Raw genomic sequence first — 25615 nt, 5'->3', positions numbered from 1 at the left:
GAAGCTGAGTCCTGTGTTTCCCTGCAACTCCCTCTGTTCCACCAACTAAATCCTCCATTCAGCAAAAATCCATCCGCTGACGAACAGAGCAACATAACGAACCAGCATCGAGGTGCGCTCTGTCAAGCAGGGGCGGACCAGACTTTTTAGACTGGGGTGCCCCGACCAGGGCACTGACTTAGGCAGGGAGGCATGGATATTGTGAGCCCACAATGAAATAAATAGCATTTATTTTTGCTCTTTGTTTGTATTAAAATTACATATTAACAGGCTACAGCTTTAGCAAAACATAAAACTAGACTGAGACAAAGCGTTTTTTAATCAATTAGAATCTGAATTTTACACACTTTTCCTAGCTGTATTTTTAAATTTAAAATGTATAAATGATGCAGCTTGCAATTTAAATGTTAATAAGTCTGCCTCCTTTAAAACTACAAAGTGAAGTTACTGAAACATGAACAGCTGAAACTTGAATTCCAGGAGTCAAATAGAAATTAATTTTATTTTGATAGATCATATTTTGGTAAAATTAAAACAAAATTCGTTTTGACTTATTCCTGTCATTTGTACTAACTGTTTTCCTTAAAAGATAGAAAAAAAAAACATGAAAAGATTGTAAATCAAATCTTTAGTGAAAGAATCTGGGATTTTATTTTTAGGCCATATCGTCCAGCCCTACTGACAGCTTATAGCTTCAATGTTCCAATCTTACTTTATTGAAAAACATTGAACAATACCTTTGAAACAATAAACTCTTTATGTTTTAACTTAAACAACCAATTAAGTGTCCCGAGTTTTAGGTCTCAGAGCAAAAAGCAACAAAGGCTGGCTGTCAGACCTTCCTGGAGGTTTATTGGATCAGTTTCAGATGCAAGGATGGGCCGATCACTGATCACAGATTTCCCAAAATTAAGGAAATCAGCACAGATCGATTAGTGCATGTTTAGTAAAATGTGATTTCTTGGCATCATCCCAACAAAAAAAGATAAGCTGAGAGTCCTTGGATCAGGATATTTCTTCTTTGGAGGACTCATCACCTGAAACATGCCGTGTGGTTGTTAGTTACCCCACTGTTTGAGGCGTTACATCAGGTGTTTTGAGAGTATAGTCATAAATCTCTGTTGGTTTCTGGGACTCACCAAGCTGACTCCTCCTCTCCATCCAGGGCCACTCCAAGGGTCCGTTCCTGGTCAGCGCTCCCCTCTCCACCATCATCAACTGGGAAAGAGAGTTTGAGATGTGGGCCCCCGACATGTACGTGGTGACGTACGTGGGAGACAAAGACAGCAGAGCCGTCATACGAGAGAACGAGTTTTCCTTCGAGGACAACGCCATCCGAGGAGGGAAGAAGGCGTCCAGGATGAAGGTGAGAGGAGGAAGAGAGGAATCGAATGTACAAACTGCAGATTAAACGCAGTGGTTTAACTTCTTTTACGTGGATTTCCCCCAACAGAAAGACTCGTCCATCAAGTTCCACGTCCTGCTGACCTCCTACGAGCTGATCACCATCGACATGGCCATCCTGGGCTCCATAGACTGGGCTTGTCTGGTGGTGGACGAGGCTCACAGACTCAAAAACAACCAGTCCAAGGTAAGACACAAAAAGACACAAACAAACACATTTCCTCCAAAATTATTTTTTTAAACCTTTATTTAATCAGGAAAAAAGACTCATTGAGATTAAAAATCTCTTTCCAAGAGTGTCCTGGCCAAGAGGGCAGCAGCAAATTTACATTTCCATCAGAGACACAAATATACACTATATACAACTCATCACGGGGAATTAAAAGCTTCTTTCGTCAGACAAGACACTTGCAGGCAGTTGAATCTGCCTCCAGATCATTGAGGATCTGTTTAAAAGTATCCAGAGTGCATAGTTTACAAAGTTTCAAGTCTTTCTGTAGATTTTTCCAGCTAGAGGGCGCTGCAAACTTGACCCTGGCAACAGAAAGTAAAATAAGATCCTGTGATGGAAGGGCATGAGTTCCTAAAGTTTTCTGCAAAGTATAGAGAGATTATCAGTCTACGTCATCAAAAAGCCGGGAAATATATGTATATAATTAATGGGCTTTGATGAATAATGTGTCATAACAATTCTTACTCTCTTGAAATTTCCTTTTTCACACAAGGGTATTGATGATTTCAGACATTGACAGTAATTAATATCATATTGTAACACTGTCAAAATAAATACACATCAATTCTTGCAATAAAGCTTTCAAATTTTTAGAGATTTTTGCAAATTCTTTTGAATTTCTTTTTTTCAAATTTTATGAATTTAAATTATCGTACATTTTGTCAAATTTACCAAAAAAATCACAATTTTTTTAAGATATGACAAATTATTAAACTTTTGCATTTTTTGAGTTACTGCAATTTTTTGCAAATTATTTAGATTATTATTTTTTAAATAAAATGCAAATTTGGGAAACTTTTTATTTCTCAAAAAATTAATTTTTGAAATTAATTTTTTTATTTTTTTTTGCAAATTTATGAAATTTTGGCATATTTTTGGAATTACAAAATTTTTGAAAAAATTTGCAGCTTTTTGAGAAATCAATTACAAATTTTTCAATTTTCAAAGACTTCAAAAAATTTATTAAAAATAAAAAAGTTGCACATTTACAATTTTATGAACACAAAAAATTATTAAACCATGTTAAAATAATCATTTACTAGATTTTACTATGTATAGAATTTTCTACACTTTTTGTCTTTACTGTGAAGATAAAGACGTACCTCAAAAGCAGCGTTTAGCTCCATTTATTCAGACCAGTTAGTTAGTAAACACTAAATTCAATCTGTTATCATCATAAAAATGTTCGGTTGTTCTGAGCCAGCTCGCAGCCTCAGATCCTCTGGCGAAGGTCTCCTGGTCGTTCCAAAGTCGAGGCTCAAAACTAAAGGTGACAGAGCTTTCTCTGTCAGAGCTCCTCGACTTTGGAACGACCTGCCAGAGGAGATAAGGCATGCAGAGTCTGTTGGTTCTTTTAAATCACTTTTAAAAACCCACTTTTATAGGCTGGCTTTTATGTGATGCCGTCTTTCGTCTTTCATTCTTTCATTCTTTCATTTTTTGCTCTCTTATTTATTTATTTATTTATTCTTATTTTTCGTTTATCTAACATCATTATTCTGTTTACATTTATCTTTCATTTTTTTTTATATTTATATTTGATGTTTGTAACTGTCTTTTATTGCACTTTCCATTGCCTTTTCCTCCTTTATCTCACTGAGTTTATGTTTTAGCTTTATCCCAGTCCTCATGGTCATATTTTACGTTGTATGGTTCCTGTATAGTCTGGGTCCCTGACTATGCTTCCTGTTGCCCTCATACATGATGTCTTTCTCCACAAGTGCGTCTTGAACTGTGTGTTTTGTTTTTGTGCTTGGTTTTATTTATTTATTTTTATTTTATTTTATTTATTTATTAATTTTTTGTGTGTGTGTGCTTACGTTTATGTTTATGTTAAAGCACTTTGTAAACTTGTGTTTTTAAAAGGTGCTATATAAATAAAGTTATTATTATTATTCTGTGGTCAGTTGTCAGAAACGATACAATACAACAGAGGCAACTTCTATTAAGTTTTGACCATTAGAGAACAATCAGTGTTTTGGAGTTAATAGCGACCATGCTAACTGGTGACTTTCAGCCGACAGTATCAGTGATTAACAGCAGAGAGTCACCAGTTAACAGGGTCACACTTTACACTGAAACACCAGCGACGTCTGCAGGTGTGTAATTAAATGTGCCGTTTTTATCCAACCTCAGTTAACCAGGTTTGACCATAAACCAGCCGTATTAACTGCTATTAGTCAAAATACAGATTTGACTTTGCTTATTTCATGAAAAAGTTGTTGATAAGCAAATAATCCCTCTATAGGTAAGGAGATAGGGTGGAAGCAGACCAAGCATACACTTGTAAATGAAGAGATACCAATTTTTTTGTCTGCTAAAACTTTGGTATGATCAAACTTAAATTAAGTTTACTCAAACTTTTGTAGAAGTGAGTTCATTACTTTGAAGACTGTGGGGTAAAACATGAAGGAAACAGCTGATTCTGTAGTTTAACCAAAGCTTTTGTCTTGTTTCTTCCTCCTGTTTTAGTTTTTCCGGGTGTTGAACAACTACCCTCTGCAGCACAAACTGCTGCTGACTGGAACTCCTCTGCAGAACAACCTGGAGGAGCTTTTCCACCTGCTCAACTTCCTCACACCTGAGAGGTTCAGGTGAGTGCTGACTCTGATAACACGCAGACTGAACAGAAATTTAACAGAATGCAGCGTTTGAGTAATATAAAGATAATCTTTGTAGAAAAAGTCACATCTTGACTGCCGTTGAGTTGAACTGTTCTCCTCTGTCTGCAGTAAACTGGAGATCTTCCTAGAGGAGTTCGCCGACATCGCTAAAGAAGACCAGATCAAGAAGCTGCACGACATGCTGGGTCCGCACATGCTCAGGAGGCTGAAGGCCGACGTCTTCAAACACATGCCCTCCAAGACGGAGCTGATCGTCAGAGTGGAGCTTAGCCCCATGCAGAAGTGAGTCACGATGAGGAGGAAGAAAAGGTCACGAACATGCAGCAGATTTCAAAGAAGAAGGTTAACGTTTGTTTCTCTCTTTTGGCAGGAAGTACTACAAATTCATCCTGACGAAAAACTTTGAGGCTCTGAACACCAAAGGAGGAGGAAACCAGGTTTCTCTGCTCAACGTCGTCATGGACCTCAAGAAATGCTGCAACCACCCCTACCTCTTCCCCGCGGCTGCTATCGTAAGACCAACACGCCAACAACAAAATAATCCTCTTGAATGTGTTTTATTCAAACTTCTTTTGCTAAAATAAGGATTTCTATCAGCCAAAATTCCTCTGCAGACATTTTATCTCACAAATCTAAATGTTTGCTTGTCTTTTTGCTCACAGGAAGCTCCAAAGATGCCTAACGGGATGTATGACGGCAGCGCTCTCACAAAGGCTGCTGGGAAACTGCTGTTACTTCAGAAGATGATGAGGAAGCTGAAGGATGGAGGACACAGAGTGCTCATCTTCTCTCAGGTGAGCAAGATTTCAGTTTATTTCTTTGTCTCAATAAGGGACGAATGAGCTTTTAGTTTATCCAAGCAGGTCTGAAATATTTAAAAGCTTCACGTCTCATCATCTCCTCTGTTTTGTCTGCAGATGACCAAAATGTTGGATTTGCTGGAGGACTTTTTGGAGAATGAAGGCTACAAGTACGAGAGGATCGACGGAGGAATCACTGGAGGGATGAGGCAGGAGGCCATCGATCGTTTCAACGGTGAGACTCGCAGCATCTTCCTGTTTTAATTCTCCCTCCTACTTTACCAAAAATTAAATCTTTGACATGATTTTCATCCCTCAGCTCCGGGCGCTCAGCAGTTTGCTTTCCTGCTGTCAACTCGAGCTGGAGGTCTGGGTATCAACTTGGCCACCGCCGACACCGTCATCATCTACGACTCTGACTGGAACCCTCACAACGACATCCAGGTACCGCTGCGTTTTAAATGATGTCAAACTGTAGCTTAACTCTTGCCTTCCACAAAACGTTGGTGGGAGGTGGGAAATTATGTCACATCGGGATCAAATGTCAATGTCAATGTCAGTTTTATTTATATAGCACATTTTATAATCACAAGAGTTCAGACGCTCTTCTTGTTTGCTTCAAGATGCTCCTGAAACGACTCCATGCCTCTGGGTGTCTGTTCTCTATACATCTTTTTACACCCTTAAAGTTTTTTGAGCCTGGTATGCACAAGAAACTCACCATGTTTTTATTTGAAACTTTTAGGCACGAGTTATTTTCTGTTATTTTCCATTTCGATCATAAACGATTAGTTAGCTTTGTTAAATTGTTAAATTGTGCACAATTGGGCACATGTGAACACAGCAATTGCCCTCAGATGCAAGACAAGACAAGCGGGTCAAGATCGCCAAAAATTGGTGGTCTCGGCTCGCTTCCATTCGAGACCTGTAGTGGTTCCTGTGCAGTGAGAACACAAACGCCCCAGCAACCGACACAACTGACTCATAACTGTAGCTCACACTGTAGTGATGGGGGCAGTAATGAGCTTGGTTGACAACTGTACAGTCAAAACAGTAGAAGAAGAAGAGGAAGTAGAAGAATCAACAACACAGCAGAAGAAGAAGAGAAGCCTGAAGAACTGAGGAAAATGAATCGTGGGCTCAAGTGGAACAGCGAGGAAATAAAATGCCTCACTGAAAAACATGTTCATATAGCACACACTGGTACAAACTCCCCGCCTTCCGGATTTGATTTCTGACCAATGAGAGAAAAAATCGATCACACATGACATTTATTTACAACTTTGGACCGCAACAGACTTTAGCCATGTGAACACAAATGAACCAAGTGGCAACTGTATAATTTTTGCCTCTGAATCAAAGCAAACGTGCCACAGGTGTGAATACACGCTTAAACACCTCCACATGGCTTAAACCAATGTAAGGTGGTCCAGCGCATTGCCTAGACTAATGTAAGACTCACGATAAGTCGACCCGTCTTGTGGCAAATGTCACCAGATGCCTGCAAACCATGTCCATTTGTTCTGGTCTTGCATATCTTTGCATAATTGTTGGACTGCAATTTTTGAATCTTTTTTTAGAGGTAGCAGGAACTGTCCTACAACCTAACACTCTGACTGCCTTGTTTGGCATCTCTCTGGTACCCTTACCTAAACCACAATCAGATATAGTTGCTGTTTTTAATTTTAATGAGGTGGAAGTCAACGTCACCCCCTTCCTATGCTCTTTGGGTAAAAGAGGGTTTCAATAATTTAAAACTTGAAAAATTTCAGCATAAATTAAAAGGATCCTCACTTAAATTCAGGGAGGTGTGGGGCCCCTTTATTATTTTTGCTGAAATGATCATTTTTCCACTTGTTCCCGAATAACATCCTGCTTTGTCTTACTGCTGGCTTCTGTTTGCAGGTTATTCCATGTGATTGTAACTGTAATTTCTTTATTGATATATTTATTTATTACTTTTATTTATTTTATTTTTTTTGCTGTAACTTCCCCCTTCTTTGTACTTCAAGGACTGAAATTGATATGCTGTCTAACAGCCAGGAATCCCAGAATGACTGGAGCGACCACCTCGTTCCAATGTTGTTTATTTGTTTGTTTGTGTGTTTATGTTTACTCCACATTATCATTGATGAGTATTGTAAACATCTTACCTTTCTGTATAAAAAAAACTCAAACTAAACAGTTAAAAAAAAAAAAAAATTGAACTCTTCCTCCTCTGTTTTCAGGCCTTCAGCAGAGCTCATCGTATCGGTCAGAACAAGAAGGTGATGATCTACCGCTTCGTCACCAAGGCCTCCGTGGAGGAGAGGATTACTCAGGTAAATCATCTCTTTCCTCTACAGATACTCGACTCCAGCTTCTCTTAATTTGGAAGCAACTTTCAACTTCCTTTTTATGTCCAGGTTGCCAAGAAAAAGATGATGCTGACTCACCTGGTGGTCCGACCCGGCCTGGGATCCAAGACGGGCTCCATGTCCAAACAGGAACTGGACGACATCCTCAAGTTTGGAACGGAGGCGCTCTTCCAAGACGAGGCACAAGGTTCGAGAAGGAGAGAAGGAGATCTGAGAGTAGAAGGGGAGGCTCCTGAGATGGTTTGAGGTTTTTAACTGATGTCTGTGTTCAGGTGAGAACAAAGAGGAGGACAGCAGCATCATTCACTACGACGACAAAGCCATCGACCGTCTGCTGGACAGGAACCAGGACGCCACTGACGACACGGAGCTGCAGAGCATGAACGAGTACCTGAGCTCCTTTAAGGTGGCTCAGTACGTGGTCAAAGACGAGGAGGAGGAGGTGAGCCATGAAATCCACTAGTTCTGTATTATCACTGTGAGTGTAGTCATGTGGATTCATTTTGACCATGAGCATCTTTGGTATTTCCTCTCCCAGGAGGAGGAGGTGCAGCGAGAGATCATCAAGCAGGAGGAGAGCGTGGATCCGGACTACTGGGAGAAGCTTCTGCGTCATCACTACGAGCAGCAGCAGGAGGATCTGGCTCGAAACCTGGGCAAAGGCAAACGTATCCGCAAGCAGGTCAACTACAACGACGGCTCCCAGGAGGACAGAGGTGAGAGAAGAGGTGACCTGGGACTTTTATCAGCTTGAGCATGCACAGTGTGTGTTTGGATGTTTGTAAGCACAGTGAAACTGGAAAAAAAAAAGTTTCACTTCTTATATCAGATATGAATAACTTTATGATCCTTATGGTTGGAAATAAAAGTTGGATTTGTGGTGAAATGAATGTCTGAGAAGTGGATGAATTTACTGTGGTTAACATGAGTAACAAACAGTCACATCACAGTGAATTCCTCCACTTCTCAGACATAAAAATGATTAAAAATACCCATCATTTTTAACATTTAGAGAAGCTTTTTTTACCTATCAGGTCTGGATTATAATTCTTCCTCTGTTTTTCTCTTAAAGCTGACTGGCAGGACGACCAGTCTGACGGCCAATCAGATTACTCCGTGGCATCTGAGGAGGGAGATGAAGACTTCGATGAGCGATCAGAAGGTAAGAAACATTTTTTCTTCTTTCTTCTTTTTTTATTCACAAACATTCTGCAGTTAAATGTGTAGAAAAATGAGAAACGAGCAGCTTGTAGGTGATTCTATAATTAGGGATATATGGGATATACTTATCAATTTTAGTACATATTAATTTTAAGCAATGACTAATTTTACAGTGGGTCATTTGGCTGATATTTCCCTTCTATTTAATACAGAAAGTTAACAAGTTTATTTATTTAGCTAAAAATGTAAATCATATATTGGAATTAGCAGTTTTTGCGCTGTCTGATTTCTCAAATGTCAAGTTTGCTCTTCAAAATTAACACTAGAATAAATGTTTGTGAATATTACTTTCAGTATTACTTGTTTAAATAATCATGAAAACATGACAAAGGTGTTAATTATTTTAATGATTTATAAGGATACAATCATTTATTTTTTGGGTGTCTGAGAAATCAGCATCAACTGTGTTACCCATTGAAAAATATCCCTATAAATCAGCAATGGTTTGCTCCAAAGTCAAGTGACTTAAATTAATTGAAGTCACATCCTTTTTGGTGGGAGCCTTGAAGAAAGTGTGGCATGTTTTAACTCTTCCTCGTCAATATTTCATTAGAATGTTTGTTTGTACGTGGTGCATGGGATGGGAATCGAAAACTGGTTCCTGTTGCGAATTGATAATCGTTAGCCTTTGTGCTTAACGATCCCCTTGTCAATTCTTTACATTGTGCCGGAGCTGCCGAGCCTTACGTCGACTAGTCTGCTGCAGCTAGCTTAGCTTAGCAGTTAGATAATGTTTCCCAAGAAAACTCTGATTCAGGATTTTCAGCTTGAAGTTTTACTGAAGAACTGACTTCATAAAGAAATGTACATCACTCTCTCTCAGGAGATTCATATTCAGTTCATTCAAAATGGTATAAATCACCTTATTAACCAAAATAACAAAATAGCACAAGCTTGAAGGCAACGTACATGGGAAACTGCATTGATATGCTAGCAGTTAGCATACATCAGTTTAACTTCAGCTTCAATCAGCACATCAACTCTTTGTAAAAAATACTGAGAATTTCAAATGTCAAAAGCTAACAGGCTAATGAAAGGCTCATGGCTGACTTCATAACTACAGAAAGCTTCCAAACAACTTAAACCATTGCTATAACCACTTTGAGACACTAGATGGCCTACTTGAATTATCAATATATTACAACACATTACATCAACGTCACATTTTGTGCAATTTTTACCTGTTTCTGTTTAATTATGCCCAGAAATATCCAGACTCGGGGACCAACTACATTTTATTCACTCACAGTATGAACTCATTACATGTTGTTGACACAGAAAACCTGTAAAGCTTCTTTTTGTACCAAGAAAATTCACAACAGGAATTGATAAGGGAATCAACAAAGAATTAGATCGATAAGTAGAATCGATAAGGGCATCAGTATTCACAAAATCATATCAATTCCCATCCCTAATGGTGTGCTTTTGTTGTTCGTCAACTGTGTCTACTAACAGTCACAACTTTTGCCCATAACACAGTTAACAAAACTATGTAACTTAAATATTTAAAAATTTATAAGAGCTTTAGCTTGCCAATTAATGAATTAAGTACATGCCAGGTATATTATTTGTAATCAAATAGAATATAAAACAAAAAAGGAAAACTTTTTTTACACTTTTTTTTATACCTGAGATGTTCCCCTCATTATAGAATCACTCCTGCAAATTTGAAATCAACGACTGCTTAAGTTTGAGACATAAATGTTTAGTTTTTATGATTATAAACAGAAAAGTTTGTGAGACCTCTTCATAATCTTGACCTGTGTTCTGTTTCTGCAGCAAACTCTCGCAGGCCGAGCAGGAGGGGCCTGAGGAATGACAAAGACAAACCACTGCCCCCCCTGCTGGCCAGGGTGGGAGGCAACATCGAGGTGAGATCCCATTCCCCTAACAGCTGTAATGGTTTTATTTTGTTCCTTCAACTCTAAACGGACTTGCCTTTGTTTTTTCAGGTGTTGGGTTTCAACTCCCGGCAGAGGAAGGCCTTCCTGAACGCCGTGATGCGTTACGGGATGCCTCCACAGGACGCCTTCACCACTCAGTGGCTCGTCCGAGACCTGCGAGGGAAATCTGAGAAAGAGTTCAAGTAAGAAAAAAAAGCTGAGTCACAAAAAGATACAAACCTTTGTTGCCAGAAAAATAACTGACTAATAAAAATAAAAAAATAATTTAACAAAATGTAAAAAAATAGATCTTATCGTTGCAGCCTGCAGCTCCTTGTTTAATCAAAACCTGTGGTGCTGTGTCTGTAGTCATCTTTAACCCTCTATCTTTCTCTCTCTCAGGGCTTACGTCTCTTTGTTCATGCGTCACCTCTGTGAGCCCGGAGCCGACGGGGCTGAGACTTTTGCTGATGGCGTCCCCAGAGAAGGATTATCACGACAACACGTCCTCACCCGCATTGGCGTCATGTCGCTCATTCGTAAGAAGGTAACGAACAGAACTCAGCCTTTTAAGCGTCCGACTAAAACTTCAGGAGGTTTCACACCGAAAGAAAAAAATCAGTGATGTTTTAAAGCAGCAGTTTTAAAGCGAAACCTTTTAAACTAAAATTTAAACTTCTTTTTTTCCACCAATTTTGGCCTCTAATAGCTGCAGTTTGGTGATTTATCAAGAATTTGGGGAAGAAATAATGGTCCAACTTAAAAAGGAAGTTCACTATTGGTGCTTTTTCCCATTTTGACCCTCTATGGTACGCTCAGTGATGCCTCCAAAAAATGTTTGAGCGCTTTTTGGTCTTCAATAGAATTTAAAATTACTAATAATAAACTTTATTTATACGGCACTTTTCAAAACAGAGTTACAAAGTGCTTTATATCATAAAAACAACCAGTAAAAAGAAATAAAAGAGAAGAAGTCAGTCAGTCAGTAACGTTTTTATGTCAAACCTGCACAATACAACACAACATTGGTTTGTGAAGGGAACGGATGACGACAACGCTTTTACAAACAAAAGAGAAATGTAAGGAAAAATATAAAACTATATATAAAAGGCTAAGAACCATCACCAAATAAAGAAAAGGAAAACATCTGTGAAAATAAAAACAGTAAAAGGTTAAAACAATTAAAAAAAGGAAACGATAAAGGATTTAAAATACTGCCCATGAAACTGTCAACAAACAAAGTTAAAAATGAAATAAGAATTAAATAAAAGCAGCGATTTGATGACTAAAACATGCTCGGCTAAAATCAATCAATCAATCAATCAGTCTTTATTTGTATACCGCCAAATCATAACAATAAAAGCACATCTAAAAAAATGTGTTGAAGGTTTGTTGCCTAGGTGACGAGGTACCATAGAGGGTTAAAGATAAGGATTGAGCAGAGGGCTACCCTGTAGCTGTAGTCCCTACTGTCGACGTCCTCATAAAGTCTCTAGTTCGTGCTGTTTTCCTCCCTGACCGTGCCGCCCTCGTGTTTCCAGGTTCAGGAGTTCGAGCACGTGAACGGTCAGTGGTCGATGCCGTGGATGGCCGAGCTGGAGGAGAGCAAGAAGGCTGCAGCTCAGCCCGAATCCCCCGGGAAGACCCCGTCCACCGGCACCCCCGCTGACACACAGCCCAACACTCCCGCTCCGGTTGACGAGTCCATGAAGAGCGACGAGGCCGTGAAGGACGGAGAGAAGGAGGTGAAGAAGGAGGGCGAGGTGGAGAAAAACGGCAAAGATCCTGTCAAGTCCAGCAATGAGGTAACAACACAGAGTGGTTGAGAGGCTTTTTAGATTTTCTCTGACGCAGGTTTCAGAGTTGTTGTTCACACGTCCCTTGAAGTGTGAAGGTAAAAACGTCGTCACTGAGAAGTTATTTCAGGAGTCAGCTGGAGAGGAGTCAGGATAGAAATGGCGTCTGTTTGGCGTTCACATGCCGCCCACTTGTTGTTTAAAAACAACCTCTCCGCTCTCCAGGTGATCGCCATCCCTGACGATGATGACGACGAGAAGAGTCCGCCCGCAGAGACCGAGAGCAAGAAGAACGGAGAGGAGCCGATGGAGACGGACAAACCCAGCAACGGAGAGGCAGAGAGCGCTAAAGAGAAGGAGGGAGAGAAGGAGGAGAAGAAGGAGGGAGAGGGCGAGAAGAAGAGTCCGGAGGGAGGAGAGGAAACCAAGTCACCTCCAGAGGCGAAGACGGAGGCGTCAGAGGTCAAAGCTGAGGAGTCCGAGGTCAAAGGTGAGTCCTCTTCCCCTCAGTTCGTTCGTTTGGTGAAAAGTTTTCCGTCAGTTTTCTGATTTTGTTTCTTTTTTCTTCCAGCTGAAGAAAAGAAGGAAGAGAAGACAGAAAAGATGGACACCTCGCCTCCTGCAGATGAGAAGAAAGGTAAAAAAAACTTCAGTTTCATTTCTTTCCCCGTCTTTCATCCCACGTTGTCTGGTTTTTAAAGTCTCTCTTATTACGCTCCTGCAGCAGATCTGAAGGAGGAGAAGGAGGCTCAGAAGCCGGAGGAGGCGGTCAAACTGCAGAACGGAGACAGCAGCAAAGAGGGCGGAGCCACTCCTGCTGCTGCTGCCGCCACTGCGTCCGCCGCCATCAGCGAGGAGAAGAAGAAAGCCAAGACACGCTTCATGTTCAACATCGCAGACGGAGGCTTCACAGGTTTGGAAACACACGAACGCAAATGGTGACGCGTGGTAAAAGGAGAGGAACGAAGTCAACATCTTTCTCCTCCTTTTGGCAGAACTTCACTCCCTGTGGCAGAACGAGGAGCGCGCCGCCACCGTCACCAAGAAAACCAACGAGATCTGGCACCGCCGCCATGACTACTGGCTGCTGGCGGGCATCATACAGTATCCTTTCCTCAGCTGTGATTGGCTCACACGTCTCTCTGCTTGGTGGAGTTGTTTGATGTCTGTGTCGGCTCAGGTTGTTGGTTCTCCCTAACCGCGCTCCTCCTCAGACACGGTTACGCTCGCTGGCAGGACATCCAGAACGACGTGAAGTTCGCCATCCTCAACGAGCCCTTCAAGGGAGAGATGAACCGAGGGAACTTCCTGGAAATCAAAAACAAGTTCCTCGCCCGGAGGTTCAAGGTAAGAAGAAAAATGGGACTCAGCCATCGAGAAACACAAGCTTTCCTAGTTTCCTTTTCCACAGATCCAGATCTTCTGTCTCACACTTAATGACGTGGACATTTAATGAGGCTTTTTTTTTTACATTATTTAGTTTTATTATTTTATTATAGATCATTTTAAAACGCTGTTTTGGGCATAAAGCAATTTAATGAAACTTGATTTTGTGCAATAGCAGTTGTTGTTCAGAAGTTTGATTTTTTTTTCAAGCTGTGCGGGAAAATCATCTGTAAATATCTCATGTAGTTGCATTTTACTGCATTAACCCAGACTGTGAAGCATAAGGTGTGAACATTGATAAAAGATGTCAAACGCGTGATGAGGTGACAACTCAGCGAGTTAACTTTCCTTCCCTCTGTCCTCCAGCTGTTGGAGCAGGCTCTGGTGATCGAGGAGCAGCTGCGCCGCGCCGCCTACCTCAACATGTCCGAGGACCCCTCCCACCCCTCCATGGCCCTGAACACCCGCTTCAGCGAGGTGGAGTGTCTGGCCGAGTCCCACCAGCACCTCAGCAAGGAGTCCATGTCGGGGAACAAACCGGCCAACGCCGTCCTGCACAAAGGTGAGGTGGAAAAAAAAACCCTGCATAACTTTTTTAAAATTTTAAGAGTTTATTTCTAAGCTGCCTCTTCACTTTTCTTATTTTTATTTAGTTTTAATAATATTAATAATAACTTTATTGATATAACACTTTTTAAGTAAATAAAAGAGGATGGACTTAAAGTAGTGGGAGGTAAAAATAAGAGAAATGCTAAAGAGACAGTAAGGCAAGTTTGTTCATATAGCACATTTCAGTGCTGTACAGACAGAACATATTAAAAGAAAACATTTAAAAGCAGATTAAAAGTAATAAGATATAATAATAACAAAAAAAAGATTAAAAGAAAAAAAAGGTAAAACAGATTTTTAGATAAGAGTCACAGTGCAGAGTTGCCAAATTGTGTGTTGTTTTTTTTTAGTTATTAAAATAAATTGTTAAAATGCTCTGATAAAAGGCAGCTGTAAAAAGTAAGTCTTCAATTTGGATTTAAAGGTGCTCAGAGTTTCAGCAGACCTGATATTTTCTGTCGGTTTGTTCCAGATATTTGGAGCATAGAAGCTGAATGCTGCCTCTCCATGTTTGGCTCAGTAAAGCCAAAATAAGATAAAGATAAAAATAAAAGATTGTTTTTTAAGTATTTTAGAGAAGATTTAGTGTCATCATGAAAATAATGCAGTCAACACTTGGGATGTCCTGATCCGATGCACTGATCCATATCAGCGCCTGATATGGCTGTTTTTGGAGTATCTGATCGCACTGTATTTCATGACGTGATTGGGCAGTTTTAATATGTTTTCAGCACCGACACGTTTTATGGCTGCTGTAAACCAAACCATGTTGCAAACATGTCTGCTGTGTGAGACTACTTCCCTTTGGAAAGCAGTGATAGTAAAACAGTGTCTTGCAACATTTGTAAATTGAGTGTTCCTTGAGGAGGGACCAACAGGACTCACTTTAATACAACAGATATGATTCATCATTTACAGCAGAATCACCCAACGGAGTTCGAGATTTATCAGAGAAAGGGATCGGCAAAACATATCATGGAAAAATCAGATCTGAAGTAAAAAATCTATATTGGGACGTCCCTGGTCAACACTGACTGGCTGCTCCTCCTCCCAGCTTTTAAGTTCCTGTATTGCTTAGGGCTGGGAGAAAAAAATAATATATCAGGATTTTTTGCTTGACAATACCAGAATTGTGATTCATTGTCAAGAAATACATTTATTTTTTCAAAATTAAATTCTTCATTTCAGTCTTTCTTCATAAACTGGATTAGAAAGAAGTTACCACTTTTCTCCAGCAGAGGGCGAAATGTTTCTCTCTGACTCTGTGCATTTTATGGGAAAATATGGCTCCTGATAAAGCCTGTAGACACCATCATCATCATTTTAACTTTTTCATGTGGTCTGGCGTTAAGAAGCAAACGAAAATAGCAAATATCATAAATATTGAAGAATCACAATTTAAATCAAATCCCTAGCTCTAAGTTTAAAGACAATTTTCCTGGACTATTTTTATTTTCTGTTAAGTAGAAAAATGTCTGAAAAGGACTCAGACATTAAATGAAAACTTAAGTAGAAGTAGCTTCACATTTTTTAATCCTCTGTACCTCTCGCAGTGCTGAAGCAGTTGGAGGAGCTGCTGAGCGACATGAAGGCTGACGTGACTCGCCTCCCGGCCACCATCGCCCGGATACCGCCCGTAGCCGTGCGGCTCCAGATGTCCGAGAGGAACATCCTGAGCCGGCTGGCGAGCCGAGGCCCCGAGACACAGACACAGGCACAGACACAACAGGTACAGAGAAACCTCCACGAGGACAATCATTTCATTGGGCAGATTTAATGCTAAGCTAACGCTAACTCCCTTCGTTTTCCTCCTCTTCCTCCAGATGTCGCAGCAGTAGACACAAACTCTGCTCTTTACCTCGAACCCCCCCCTCGCCTCACCTCGACATTCCTGATTGGTGCACAGCAGAATGACGGACGGCGTGCTCCAGCTTGAAGCCACGCCCAGTTCACTTTTTTCCCCCTAAAACAGACTTTACAGAGTTTTTCTGGAGGATCGAATCCCTTCCCCACGTTTGAGGCGGTGGACAGAAAAGCTATTTTATTTTTTTCCTCCTTTTTTCAATTTCTGTATTAATATTATTGATATAATGTTATTATGATGGTTTTTTGGGACCTAAATAAAAAAATGTAATAAAGAAATTCGGCTTGTGAATGATCACATGAGATTAACTTAACCTGCTTTAAAAAACAGATTTTTTTTAACCTAATTTTGAAAAAATATGATACAAAAAGCTTCAAAAAGTCAGACTAAGCCCAATTAATTTTGTTTGTTAAGAGAAGCTTAAAAAAAGAAGCTTGAAAGTAAAATAAAATTAATTAAATTAGGAAGAAAAAACATTTCCTTTGCAAACATGAATTTATTTAAGATATCAGGCCATGATCAGAACGTCAAACATAAATTTTCTCATTTCCATCCTCTCATCTCGATCCACGCTCCATGTCACCTCTCAGAATTTGACTTTAATAATTTTTACAGACACTTTAAATAATGAAACCTTTGATATATACAGTATCACACACAAATTCACACATACACTCACACACATTAATCTCTTTATACAGATGAGTCACACTCGAGCGTTGGAAAGAAACACGAGACGAGAGGTCGGATCACGTGACGTTAAAAACATGAAGAGGACAGATTCACTATAACTCAGACTGAGGCTGGACACAAACAGATTTTTTTATACATAAGGAGTTTTTTTTCCTAAAATGGAGATGCACATCCAAAGCGGTACCAACACTGACAGCCAGGGGGCAGAGTTTCTGAATAAAGCTTTACATACAGCAAGAGGAGAAAACAGATGAAGGAAAAATGTGATGATAATGTTTTAAGAAGCACACAATCCTTCTCATATTTATCGGAAATAATCTTGAAGTCTTCAATCAGTAAAATAATGTTCTTGGTGCTTAATTTTTCTGGTTTGCAGCACTGTTTTTACATGTCTAGAACCTATACGTTTTCAGCAAAACATATGCGAGAAAACCGATATTGATAGAAAACGGTGAACACGACAACGGTTTTAGAAGTTTTAGCAGAAGTTTTGTCGCGTTTCAGCCTCGAGTTTACACGGAAACTAGGTTTCAGCCGACCTTAAACACAAACTTTTGAAAACGGCCTCCAGAGTGGGATTTTTCCTGAAACGCCCCCGACACCGTTGCCATGTAAACAGTAAGCCGGCGCGGAACGCTGACGTCACACTCTGCCTCGCGCGTGCGCATACAACAGGACAACAGAACCGTTGATACGATCGTCTCGAACTACCGTGTTGAGCTTGTGCTGCTCAATCTGCTGACTGTCTTTATACAAAATGTGCATCTTTTCCTCCACTTTTTAACTTGGTATTCCCCAATACACCAGATGATCGGCTCAACTCTACTTCGGTGGAGATCTCCCAAAAGCGGCTTCTGGACAAGACACTTATAGCACCACCTACAGGCCTGGCATGCTTACTATAGCGTTTTCAGTCCATCAGCGTTTCTGTGTAAACGCAGATTTTTTTTTTCACAGCGTTTTAGTGTTTTCAGATGAAACGTCGTGTAAACGGGCCTTAGTCTCTTCTACTTTATCTACCTCTATACTCATGCTATCTGGGTGCAAAGTCTGTGATTTAACTTTACATAACTTAAGCTCCTCTTCAAATCAAGATATTTTTTTTTATCAACCTTTAAATTTCTGGTGATGAAAACATTAATTTCTCGTCTTTGTCTTTGTTTGACTAAATTTCTACACACACCCTAAAAAAAACTGAGCTCCAGTGGATTTATGGCTTTACTTATTTATGCTCACCTCAACTATTGTCCCCTGATTTCACAAGCTTCTTATCCTTCAACAAAATTATTTATATTTCATGCCAAAACATTTTATAAGAAAAAAAAAAACAGAAAGAAGAAGAAGAAAAAATCAGTTGATGTCAGAAATAGTCACTGAACTTCATGACAAATCTTAACACCTGCAGCAAAAACACTTTGACTTCAAATGCTTGGCTAAAGCCAGTTAATTTTTGAGTATTAGCATGTTAGCATGACAGAAAAAAGCTGCCACAGAAAATAAAATGATAAAACGTAAAACATCTAGAAAGCAAATATTCCCAAACTGAAGACAAAACGAGGAGCATAGGAGAAGAGGAGGCACTGACTGGAGCTCTTCACAGACCATGCAGAGAGGAAGAGGAGGAGAAGGAGAGGCTGGATTTGGCTTGGTGGTGTTGGTGCAGACTGGCCCTGCGACTCGTGTATCCACCCGTCCCTGAAGAGCAGCTCAGTAGAAGAAATACACTGAGGACGGAGAGCAGAGGGATGAGAGAGGTGAGTGTGTTTTTAAAACATGCAGAGCAGAAGTTTGGTTTCTCCTCCAAACATTTTCCACAGATTTTCTGATATGTGTGTAGAAAGTGTGTGTGCAGTGTTTGATTACTTACAGAAAACAACTCCAACACATATAACTCCTATAACAGCCATCATGATCATCATCTGGAGAAAAACACAAAATAAAACGTCAGGATGGAAACTTCTCTCAGGTCAGGAAACTTGAGAAAAGTTAAATAAAAAGTAAGATGACGAAAACTGTAGACTTTGCATGTGGTGGTATGAAACATCCCTGTTGTAAATACCAAAGGAGAGATGCTTTCATGTTAAATGACCAGCAGGGGGTGACTGCTCACTGCAGAGATGTTATAGCAGCCTCATGTTAACAGGCTGAGGAAAACAACAGAGACGCTTACATTTAAACACGGTCTCTGAAATATGTCAGTGAATATGAAATAAATGAGTAAAACAAAATAAATGTATATTTTTAATTTAACTCTAATCTCTCTGGCTCCCCCTCGTGTTCAGACTAAACGCTCCATAAATAAAAAATCCACATGATGAAATGAGCGTGAGCTGCTCAGAGAGCGGAAATCACATCACCTCTGATGGAGGGGAGGGTACATTAAAGAGATTAATACAAACACAGAGAAAGAGATAAAAGAGGGCAAGGGGAGAAGAAGGAAGAGAGAGATAAAGTAAAGAAGATAGGAAGGATAGAAAGACAATCAAAAATACAGAAGGAGAGAACAAGCAAGACAGCAAGGTGAGAGGAGGCAAGCAAGCAAGAGAGGAATAGAAGAGAGAAGGAGGAACAGAGAGAAGAAAGAAAGAGAGAGAAAGGAAGAAAGGAAGAAAGGAAGGAGGATAGGAGGGGCGAAAGGAGGGATGGAAGGTAGGAGAAAAAGAAGGTAAGAAAGGAGAGAGGAAAGAAAGTTGGAAAGGAAGGAGGAAAGAAAGAACCAAAGGAAGGAGGAAAGGAGAAAAGCAAAAAAGAAAGAAAGAAAGAAGGAAGGAAGGAAGGAAAGAAAGAAAGGAAAGAATAAAGGAAAAAAACAAAAAAAAAGAAAGAAAAAAGGAAGGAAGGGATGAGGAAAGGAAGGAGGAAAGGAGCAAGGAAGGAAGGAAAAAAGAAAGAAAATAAGGAGGAAAGAAAGAAAGGAAAAAAGCAAAAAAAAAAAGAAAGAAAAAAGGAAGGAAGGGATGAGGAAAGGAAGGAGGAAAGGAGCAAGGAAGGAAGGAAAAAAGAAAGAAAGTAAGGAGGAAAGAAAGGAAGAAAGGAGGGAGGAAAAAGAAAGAAAGAAAGAAAGAAAGAAAGAAACAAAAAAAAGAAAGAAAGAAAGGGAGGAAGGATTGAGGAAAGGAAGAAGGAAAAGACGGACGAAAAGATGGAGGAAAGAAAGAAGGAATGAAGAAAGAAAGAAGGAAGGGGGAAAGAAAAAGAAAGGACGAAGGTAAGAAAGAAAGGGAGAAAGAAAGAAAGAAAGAAAAAAGAAAGGAATGAGGATAGGAAGGAGGTAAAGAGGGAGAAAAGAATGAAAGAAAGAAAAGGAACAGAGAAAGCAAAAAGGTAAGTGACAGAGCGGTAGAAGAGGGGAGAGAAAAAGGAGGATAAAAGACAGAATAGAGAGAGAATAAAAATAGGAGGTGAGAGAGGAGAAAAAAGGGGCAGATGAAGCAAGGAGGAAAGGAAAGAGAGTAGGATAAAGGAAGGAAAGGGAGAGGATGAGATGCTAAAACAGGAACCAGATGTGATGTTTGATTGTGAGATCGTTTCTGACAACAAATGAAAATTTCAGACTCACATTTTACGTCTTGTCAAAAATATCCTGACACAATATCAGGTTTAGGAAAGAGTCTGTTTATACATGATTCTTATTAATAACAATAGTGAAATAATAACAAATATTATTTCAAAGTGTCTTTCAAGACATCCAAGGACACCGTACAAAACATAGTTTAAAAGTATTTCAACAATAAATAAATTAAAAAAGGAAAATAGTTTAAAAACAAATATATTTAAAAGATAAGATGGATGGAGGACAGTCAGGCTGAGTAGGCCAGGCAGAATAGATGCTTTGAGGCGGGTCCATGAGTCAATGTCATGGATGTCCAGTGGGAGGGAGTTCCTGAGACGGGGAGCAGAGCGACTACGGGCTCTGGATCCCACATCTTTCTCACATCCAAACAATCTAACTTTGGTTGTTTAAGGGTTAAAGGAAAAGATTAGAAAACACGTCACTGTGGGTCCTCATAAGTGTATAAATACCAACACTTGTGTTTACAAAGGTGGGCGGAGTTACATCACAGATCACAGCTGGCTCTATAATCCCTGTAATCCAGATTGGGATTTCTCTCTCTGTCTTTGACTTCCTGGTCTCTGTCTCTCCTCTCATGTAATCCTCCCCGCCTCTCGACACGCCTGCCTCTGATTGGACGATGTGAAATAACACGTTCTGTCAATCAAAGGCGGGGCTCAGAGAGGGATAAAAATGGATTGTGGCGGTCGAGGTCAGCTGGGCGATAAATGGATGAAGAGGAGACGAGATGATGTGGTGAAGAAGGTGAATGAAAGATTGTGGCGGCCTTGATTTGCAGATGTTTACAAGTGTAAACAGACAAAAAGCTGCAGTTCCTCAAATGCCCACTAGAGGCTGGCCCAAAAAGAGAGTCTAAGTCTTACTCTCATTTTTAGTCTCTATGGGTTATTTATATGTTCAAAGCAAGGAAAGGTATGAAAAACTTTGATTTAACTCAACTGTTAATATTGTATTAAGGTTTAAATTCAGCCTCAAAAATCCAGTACAAACAAAAATAAGCTGCACGCCCACCTTGCAGTTTTTCCACCAGTACTTGTTCTTGAGTTTGGCGGCGCTGCTCTCAAACTGCGAGGCTCCGGCCTGCAGCGCGTCAGCCCGATCATCCAGCTCTGACAGCTTCTGATCCCTCTCCAGGACTTTGTCCACGTTCACGCGCATGATGTCCACGACCTGAAGCACAGAAACATGTCCCTCAGTTTATCCAGAGCAGGAAGGAAACATATGTTTACAAAGCTCTTCTTCATTATTCATTCTTCTTCAGAGAGATCTTCAAACCAGACTTTGACTTTTTCTGATCTTCACATCTTCAGAAGCTAATGTCTCCTCACCTCGTCCACCTGTGCCTGTGTCTGCTGCAGTCGTCTGTTACTGGTCAGATTAGGGGCTGGAGCTGCAGGGCCCCCCTCACCCTCTGCAGCCCCTGGAGCTCCTTGTGCGTCTGGAGTCGACCTGTAAAAGTCGAAAGTATGAAATAAACACAGGGAAAAGTGAGGAAGAAGAAAGATGGTGTCAAACTGGCTCTGAAGCATCTTACAGAATCAGTCAGCAAGAACGTTGCACACATCACAGAGATGACTTAAGTTTTCCAGAGTCTGGAAAGTTTTCTGTTTTCAGGCGTCTGATTGATTTCACATCAGCTTTTTTTGGCTGAGTTTTGGTTGAGATTAAGGGATACAGAGCAGCTAAAAGAAGCTACAAACGAGAGATTTTCACAATATGTTCATGCAGGCTGTTCATCTCGTCTGCCAACAGCTAAAACAGACGACTGAGTATGAGAGGAAACACGTTACATAAGAACAGAAAAGAAATGCTCAAATGCAACAATCCTGACTGAACATTATCTGGATGTTTTTCAAATGTTTTCTGGGAGTGTGCCCCAGCTGTTGCCCTGTTGACCTGCTGATTTCAATTTGAATAACTTGCTGAAACTGAGCTTGTATCTGGACACAAGAAGAGCATCGTTGGCCGGACATGCAGCTGGGCCACACGATGGAAACCTCCACACTCACTTTCCTTCAGAGCATGGGGTTTTGGTGTATTTGGGAATTCTGTATTTGGAGTTATCAATACCTAGAATCCATGTAGCCAAAGACTCTGCTAGAAAGGGTTTGTACTCACTTCTAACCACCCTCTGTGGACTACATGTCTAACATGTTACAGGAGTTATTAAGTACTGGATCCAGGAATTGGGTGGGTTTTATTTTGGATAATAGTTCTTTAAAAAAAAATATATATATATAAAAATTAAAAATGCTCTAACCTTGATAAATTGATTTGTTTACTTTAGTTATGTATTTATTTTTCTGTTTTACTGTCATTATTTTTTCATTTATTTTATTTTATATCATTGTTTTACAATTTTTTATATTTTTATTTTTATTTTATTTCTTTTTCATTTCTTTTCTTTTCTTTTATTTCTTTAATTTAATTTAATTTAATTTAATTTAATTTAATTTAATTTAATTCTATTTGTAGATTCATATTTGTGCACAAATTAGTATGGATAAATGAATTTCTATATCCCGCATTTTTGTAATGCACATGTACATATCTTTCCCTGTTTATAGAAAAAATAATTTAAAAAAGATTAAAAAACAAGACAAAAAAAGACAAAACAAAATCCAGATACAACTCTTCAAAAGGTGCAAAACTTCCAGCAAACAAGTCAAACTAATGACACTCATGTTTTAAACTTTGGCTGATTCCTTATAAGACATCATCTTAGTCATCTCATACCTGGGGGCTTAGGGACTTGTTAGTGCTCCTAAAAACTTACATGAGCCCACCGTTTTAACGTTTACCAACCACTAAACTGTGTGTGAGCAGCACATTTGCTGTTTTTAACTTGCTCCTTTGACTACTGTGTACATTTTTTTCTGCAAAATGAAAACATTTTCATACTTTTGCATCTAATCTTTCAGCTTTAACACTCCTGCAACTTTAGACTCTGAAGCTGACTTAAGAGGACACTTAACTCATTTTGCGACTCAACTTTGCAGCTTTTTTAGATGAGTAAATAAGCAGCTAATCAATGAGTCTGCATTACAGATTAAAGCTGCTGTAAAGAGTGTGCGGTTTGTGTCGATTTTGGCACCTCGTGTGGACAAAGCAGTGCATCACATCACTTCAAGAAAACACCTTAAACCTCTCATGCTGTTTCAAAAGTCCTTCAAAGTTAAGTCCTTCAAATTTACAATTTTGAACTCAACTATTTTGTTCGCCGTTATATTACTTACATCAAATTCTCAACCAAATAAAAACTACCTCACAGAAGTTTTGCTGCTGCTAATACAGGTCTATATTTAAATTAATTATTATAATGTTTGCAGACTTGAAGTAAAGATGTTTTTCAACCTCTGCAGGAAAGTAAATCTCTGTCGTTTGTCTGAGGCTGTAATGCATGAACTGCTCCCACACCGTGAATATTAAAACCAAAATTCAATAATAGAAACATGACTCATCAAACTTTGGCCTCCTTCCATGAATCAAAGTATCCCAGACTGTAACAGCTCAGCAGTTTAACTCTCACACACACACACTCACACTCACACACATTAAATCAAATATTAAAATTAGCTCTAACTCCTGTTGTTTTTGATGCACTTTAACAGAAACATCAGGTGGTTTCATGACACACACATATACACACACACACACTTGACTCTGCGCTCACTGACAGGCTGCTTTTCCAAAATGGAGAGAGATTAGTGCAGCAGCAGCAGCAGCAGCAGACAGGGAAGCTGGACATGATGGAGGGAGATAAACATACACGCGATTATACCTCACCCCCCTCCCCCATCAGATCAAATAAATCATCTTTCTAAAATGTGAAAAATCTCTGGAAAACTTCCTTCAGATGTTTTTTTTCTTCAGATTTTAGACTCATCTCAGCTTTTTGTAGTTGTGTTGTCTAACTTCAGGCTTATTGATAAAAAAAAACTGTTTTTATCCCAGAATAAAGTGTTTAAAGGCTCAGGAGCAGATCACAGGATTGATGGATAGTTTTAGGTGAGTCAGCCTGTGACTCATTGTAATATTCCTGCAGCTGCAGCTCAGAATATTCCAGACTCTGTCCTCAAGTTTAATTAAATAATGAATTAAAACAGTGAAATAAGTGTTGATAGTGGGAAATGCAGCTGTATTGGAAAAAAGACGTTGATTCCAGTCAACTGAAACTACAGAAAGTCCCGTTTTTATTTAAAACTGCGCACGCAGTTCATCAATTAGTGTTTGAATTGATATTAAAGAGACGTTTTCTTTATAAAAGTAGTTCATATCGACAGAAAATGGTGAAAAAAATTGTAGTACTCACATCTCGGCGGCAGCAGGATGATGGAGATAATCTGAGTCCGAGAAAGGAGGAGGGAAAGAGGGAGGGAGGGAGACAGAGAGGGAGAGGGAGGGAGCCCAGCTGCATATAAATGAAGGATGACTGCACGATTTCCCTTTTTCTCTTGTTTAAAAAACTTGTTAAACCCCAAAACTACGATAAAACCAGCTACAATGATGAATTTAAAAATAAAAAACAGAAAAATATAAAAAAGAAATAATATCTGCGTCACACTGACTCCGCCCCCAAAACGCGCGCGCGCAAATAGCTGTACACGCTGTCCCTGCCTGGGGCTGTGATTAACGTTCCTTCAGCCGTTACAGGATATCACGCATGCGCACTTGCAGTATTATCCATTAAACACAGTTCACCTGCTCAGGTTAGCAGGAAATCATGTTTCAAGCTGTTTGGCAAAACTGTATCTATTCGGTATCAAATACAGAGATGAAAGATATTCTTAACCATTAATCAAGCAACTGAAGAGAAAAAAAGAAAAACAAATAAAGAAAAATAAAAACAAAAAATATAAATAAAAGTTACAATACAAAATTGTTTTGCTCATTTCTGTTTTTCTATAGTTTGATGTAAATTTGTAATTACTTTGTGAATTGCTTTGCTAGACATCTTTCTGCAGAAAAGAAATAATGCAAAGCTAAAATGCTTGCCGTAGTATTTTGTCGTTTTTATGTTCATGTGTTTATTTCACATATGAAAGAAGGAGCAGATAATATAAGTGTTTCTTCCTCCTGCTCTTTTTCCATCCATTTGATATTTATCTTATTTCAATATTGTACTTATATTTTTTGTGTGATAAAATGAAATTAAGACCAACTAAACTAAAA

General features: G+C 39.5%; 2 protein-coding genes across 6 annotated transcripts in view; one reads left to right on the top strand and one right to left on the bottom strand.

Annotated features, from left to right (window-relative positions):
- chd4a (chromodomain helicase DNA binding protein 4a) overlaps window positions 1-16425 on the top strand; it is a 34024-nt gene extending 17599 nt beyond the window's left edge. For 2 of the 5 annotated variants that reach the window (XM_074686256.1, XM_074686255.1), the window contains exons 16-40: window positions 1166-1366; window positions 1454-1591; window positions 4109-4230; window positions 4369-4542; window positions 4631-4772; window positions 4923-5054; window positions 5178-5295; window positions 5380-5504; window positions 7289-7381; window positions 7466-7604; window positions 7690-7859; window positions 7956-8145; window positions 8490-8579; window positions 10418-10509; window positions 10591-10724; window positions 10924-11068; window positions 12063-12326; window positions 12543-12807; window positions 12889-12954; window positions 13042-13230; window positions 13313-13421; window positions 13532-13664; window positions 14070-14265; window positions 15866-16041; window positions 16136-16424. In XM_074686256.1, the coding sequence (XP_074542357.1) occupies window positions 1166-1366; window positions 1454-1591; window positions 4109-4230; window positions 4369-4542; window positions 4631-4772; window positions 4923-5054; window positions 5178-5295; window positions 5380-5504; window positions 7289-7381; window positions 7466-7604; window positions 7690-7859; window positions 7956-8145; window positions 8490-8579; window positions 10418-10509; window positions 10591-10724; window positions 10924-11068; window positions 12063-12326; window positions 12543-12807; window positions 12889-12954; window positions 13042-13230; window positions 13313-13421; window positions 13532-13664; window positions 14070-14265; window positions 15866-16041; window positions 16136-16150 (3618 nt within the window). In that variant the 3' untranslated portion in view covers window positions 16151-16424. Of the gene's footprint in view, window positions 1-1165; window positions 1367-1453; window positions 1592-4108; window positions 4231-4368; window positions 4543-4630; window positions 4773-4922; window positions 5055-5177; window positions 5296-5379; window positions 5505-7288; window positions 7382-7465; window positions 7605-7689; window positions 7860-7955; window positions 8146-8489; window positions 8580-10417; window positions 10510-10590; window positions 10725-10923; window positions 11069-12062; window positions 12327-12542; window positions 12808-12888; window positions 12955-13041; window positions 13231-13312; window positions 13422-13531; window positions 13665-14069; window positions 14266-15865; window positions 16042-16135 lie in introns of all 5 variants that reach the window. The other 3 variants (XM_074686257.1, XM_074686259.1, XM_074686258.1) reach the window with 3 other exon arrangements.
- A 239-nt stretch (window positions 16426-16664) lies between these two features.
- LOC141803030 (vesicle-associated membrane protein 1-like) lies at window positions 16665-24903 on the bottom strand. The gene is made up of 5 exons (XM_074686893.1): window positions 24756-24903; window positions 21772-21892; window positions 21455-21613; window positions 18737-18788; window positions 16665-18593 (listed from the first exon to the last, which is right to left on the bottom strand). Coding segments are annotated over exons 1-5 (351 nt in total). The 5' UTR covers window positions 24758-24903; the 3' UTR covers window positions 16665-18576.
- Window positions 24904-25615: the final 712 nt, after the last annotated feature.

This window comes from Halichoeres trimaculatus, unplaced genomic scaffold, assembly GCF_033239565.1.
Source record: "Halichoeres trimaculatus isolate MK-OKI-2021-1 unplaced genomic scaffold, fHalTri1.1 fHalTri1_scaffold_14, whole genome shotgun sequence".
Classification (NCBI taxonomy): domain Eukaryota; kingdom Metazoa; phylum Chordata; class Actinopteri; order Labriformes; family Labridae; genus Halichoeres; species Halichoeres trimaculatus.
The sequence above is the reverse complement of the archived record's forward strand: the minus strand, read 5'-3'. Positions and strand labels throughout refer to the sequence as shown.

Coding starts and splice junctions, on each gene's coding strand:
- LOC141803030 (XM_074686893.1), bottom strand. Junction 21,614..21,771: donor CACAGGCACAGGTGGACGAG/GTGAGGAGACAT, acceptor TCTGTGCTTCAG/GTCGTGGACATCATGCGCGT. Junction 18,789..21,454: donor ACTGGTGGAAAAACTGCAAG/GTGGGCGTGCAG, acceptor GTTTTTCTCCAG/ATGATGATCATGATGGCTGT.